The 3,050-nt window shown below is 37.0% G+C and overlaps 1 protein-coding gene across 3 annotated transcripts; it reads right to left on the bottom strand.

The window, feature by feature from the left end:
- LOC118757422 (sin3 histone deacetylase corepressor complex component SDS3-like) lies at positions 1-1,659 on the bottom strand (the record flags this gene model as incomplete). 3 transcript variants are annotated; one of them, XM_036492130.1, is given in 6 exon segments in its annotated part: positions 1-233; positions 297-523; positions 600-867; positions 944-1,160; positions 1,243-1,342; positions 1,402-1,659. In XM_036492130.1, coding segments are annotated over 6 exon segments (1,008 nt in total). In that variant the 5' UTR covers positions 1,505-1,659.
- Positions 1,660-3,050: the final 1,391 nt, after the last annotated feature.

Here is a 3,050-nt window from a genome sequence, read left to right as displayed (position 1 = left end):
AAGCTATAATTACACGCGAATAAATTACATATTTATTAAATTTATAAACAACTATAAAACTAAGTTGTTGTAGTTACCATAGGGGAAGCGGCGCCGGATTTGTTAGAAGTGCAGCTACCAGTGCCGCATTTGGCGTTGGATCAGTTGGCGCGCCGTTTAATTGTAACTTTACCCTTAGCTAAATGCGACATATTAATTTTAACCTTGCTGTCATTGGTTTTTTTGACCCACACCTACAAGAGAGAAAAAAGAAGTCTTAAATAAATTAACATTAAAAATTTTTCTATAAAGCTTACCACTTCGTTGCCGATGGCAGTTATTGTTGCTGCGAATTTAGCTAAATCTTTTCCTTCAACATAAACCTGTTGACCTCTGTGAAACCACCGTCGCTGATACAGTAGTTTGCCGTCTTCAATTCTTGTCTCAATGCTAGGACTGATGTTTGAATTTGTGTTCTCGGAGAGCATTCCTCCGTGTTGAAGATTGCTAAATGGAGTTCCACCAATACCATTTTGTTGTGCTGCTGCAAATATTTAAGAAAAATTCATCAAATATAATAAAATGTAGCATATTGTTTATAAGCGTATTTAAACGCTTACTTGGAGCTAATGGCTTGCCTCGCTGTATAGTTTTCATGTCACTTTCGATTTCTTTATCGTCCAGCAAGTATACAAGTAATTGACCAGTTGTAGGCTTCCGTCGCTTTTCGACGACTGGTACTGGCTCATTCGGGCGCCGACGTAATTTACGTGTAACAGTTGGTTTTATTTCCATTGAGTCATTTGTTAGCTCTAGATTGTATCTCTCATTTTCGATTAGCTTTTTCCTTTCTTCTAAGTCTGCAAGAATGTTGTCCTTTAAGTCAATCTACAATTGGGAAATTGATTTAAATTTATAACATTCCGCATATATATATATAGTGGGAAAGTAAATCATACTATACCTTTTTTTCCTCATACTCCTTCTGTGCGGCCCGTCGTTCGGTTTGATAGTCTTTTTCCACACACTCCTTTAAATATTCTCTGTGGATCTCATTGAGTCGCAGACGTTCTTTATACTGATATTCTAGCTTTTTGGAACGTTTCACGTAGTCGGGATGTATAAGTTGTTTTAGTTCCTCGCGTTGTTTGTTCAATATGGCTAATTTGTGCTGATACACTCTATACAAATGAATAAGGAGAAAACGCGATTTGTTAACATTTCGATTAGCTTATAAGTAGCACCCTTTATATTATGACATACTGCTCTTTTAGTTCGTGATTGCTGCCTCCGTTTGTTGTGTTCGTAGCATTGCTGCTACGGCTGTTATTCCTAAATTCCGTTTCACTAGCGTCGTCTGTGTCTATAAAACATTTTAATTTTAGTTTATTCATTCAAAATATGGATAAATCATCCACTTACCCTCTTCACTGTCGTAGGCATTTTGATCGTAATGGTTGGACCTCGAATCGTCATTATCATCGTAGTTGTCGAAGAGTTGACTTGCGTATGCTTGGAATGGCATCTTTTAAGCATTTATTCACTGCTTTTTTGAACCTTTATATTTTTTTTTGCGGAAATCTTTAATACTGCATCAATGTCCCACAAAATAGAAAACAATAAAATTGCAAAACAACGCAAAAACTGGAAGAGGAAAATCTGTCAGGCTGAAAATCAGGATGTCAGTTCAAAATGGAATGTCAAACATGGTGGAATGCTCTACTGGAAATCATTGGAATGCATACCGGTAGTACAGGGTGGTACAATGAATTATTATTGCATGGTTGTATTCGAGAGCATTAAAAAACGTCAACAAAAATGATGATAAATAATCATGGTTGCATTTGATTGGATTTAGACACAAGGCAAATTTATTCAAGGTGGTGTTCAAGGTGAATCTATACGAGGTGGTGTTATCCAAGGCGAAATTATACAAGGTGGTGTTACTGGCGAATTTAGATTACAACAATAACAACCACATGTATTTAGTCTAGCGGGTGTTATGTCAAATCTCAATTCGCCCCAAAGTTTACATGTATTTTGTTTTTGCCTTTGATGGGTGTGCTGTCAAATCAGTAAAACCAAAAAAAAAACATGTAAGGCGAAGAAATCAGCTGATTTTACAACACCACCTTGTATAAATTCGCCTTGGTGTTATCGGATCGGCTAATTTCACGGCGAACTTCTACCTTTTTGTTGTAATTTTTTTTTTTATACTGATTGTCAATGTGTGTATAATTTGTTGTTGTAATTTTTCTTTTTGTTCTCTCAACTCCACATTGTATAAATTCGCCTTGGTGGTGTCACTACAATTCCCCGCGGTACCTTTGAATGTCAAAATCAAGGTGTATTAAACAAGGTGGTGTTGGGGCGCCAGCTGAGTTTTTCGCCGTGGAGGCCATTACGTCAAAATGATGTGTTTGTTGTAACTCATACCAATGACAGTATGGACATCAGAGTATAATTTGTTAGTGTAATTTTTTACTTATATACGGCCAACACCACCTTGTTAAATACGCCTTGGTCAAAATGATGTGTTTGTTGTATTTGGGGGTATTTCTTGCCGGGACTGTGCGTATAATTTGTTGTTGTAATTTTTGTTAGTCCCCTTTCAGAGACGTCAAGTCTTGCTTACACGTCTGCTCGTTCGTGGGCGAAGGAGGTGAGAATAGAGGGGAAGAGTACAGATACTTCCGTACCCAAGGCGAATACATATAAGGTGGTATCGATTGAACAAATACAACAATTACTTGTATTTTGTTTTTGCTTTTAGCGGGCCATCCCTGCAAAAATCGCGACTACTCCATTCATGCATGTAGAGAGTACTCCCTAAGGGCCATGGAGTACTCCAAAATTAACCACAATTCATATAAAAAATGTGGTCCAATTAACATTGCGATGTCCTAGGGCAGGACCATATACTCCATCCCTGCATTACATCATAGTAGCACAAAACTACTCCAACATATTAACAGTGGCATTGTTGTTATATTTTTTCGTTTGTACACGGTTTTGTTCTTCACATCTCAGATGCTTTTTCGAAATTAATAAAAACCAAAAACAAAAATTAA

This window comes from Rhagoletis pomonella, unplaced genomic scaffold (assembly GCF_013731165.1).
Source record: "Rhagoletis pomonella isolate Grant_MI unplaced genomic scaffold, Rhpom_1.0 Rhpom_scaffold_17766, whole genome shotgun sequence".
NCBI lineage: Eukaryota > Metazoa > Arthropoda > Insecta > Diptera > Tephritidae > Rhagoletis > Rhagoletis pomonella.
Note: the sequence above shows the minus strand (reverse complement) of the source record. Positions and strands in the feature narration are given on the sequence as shown.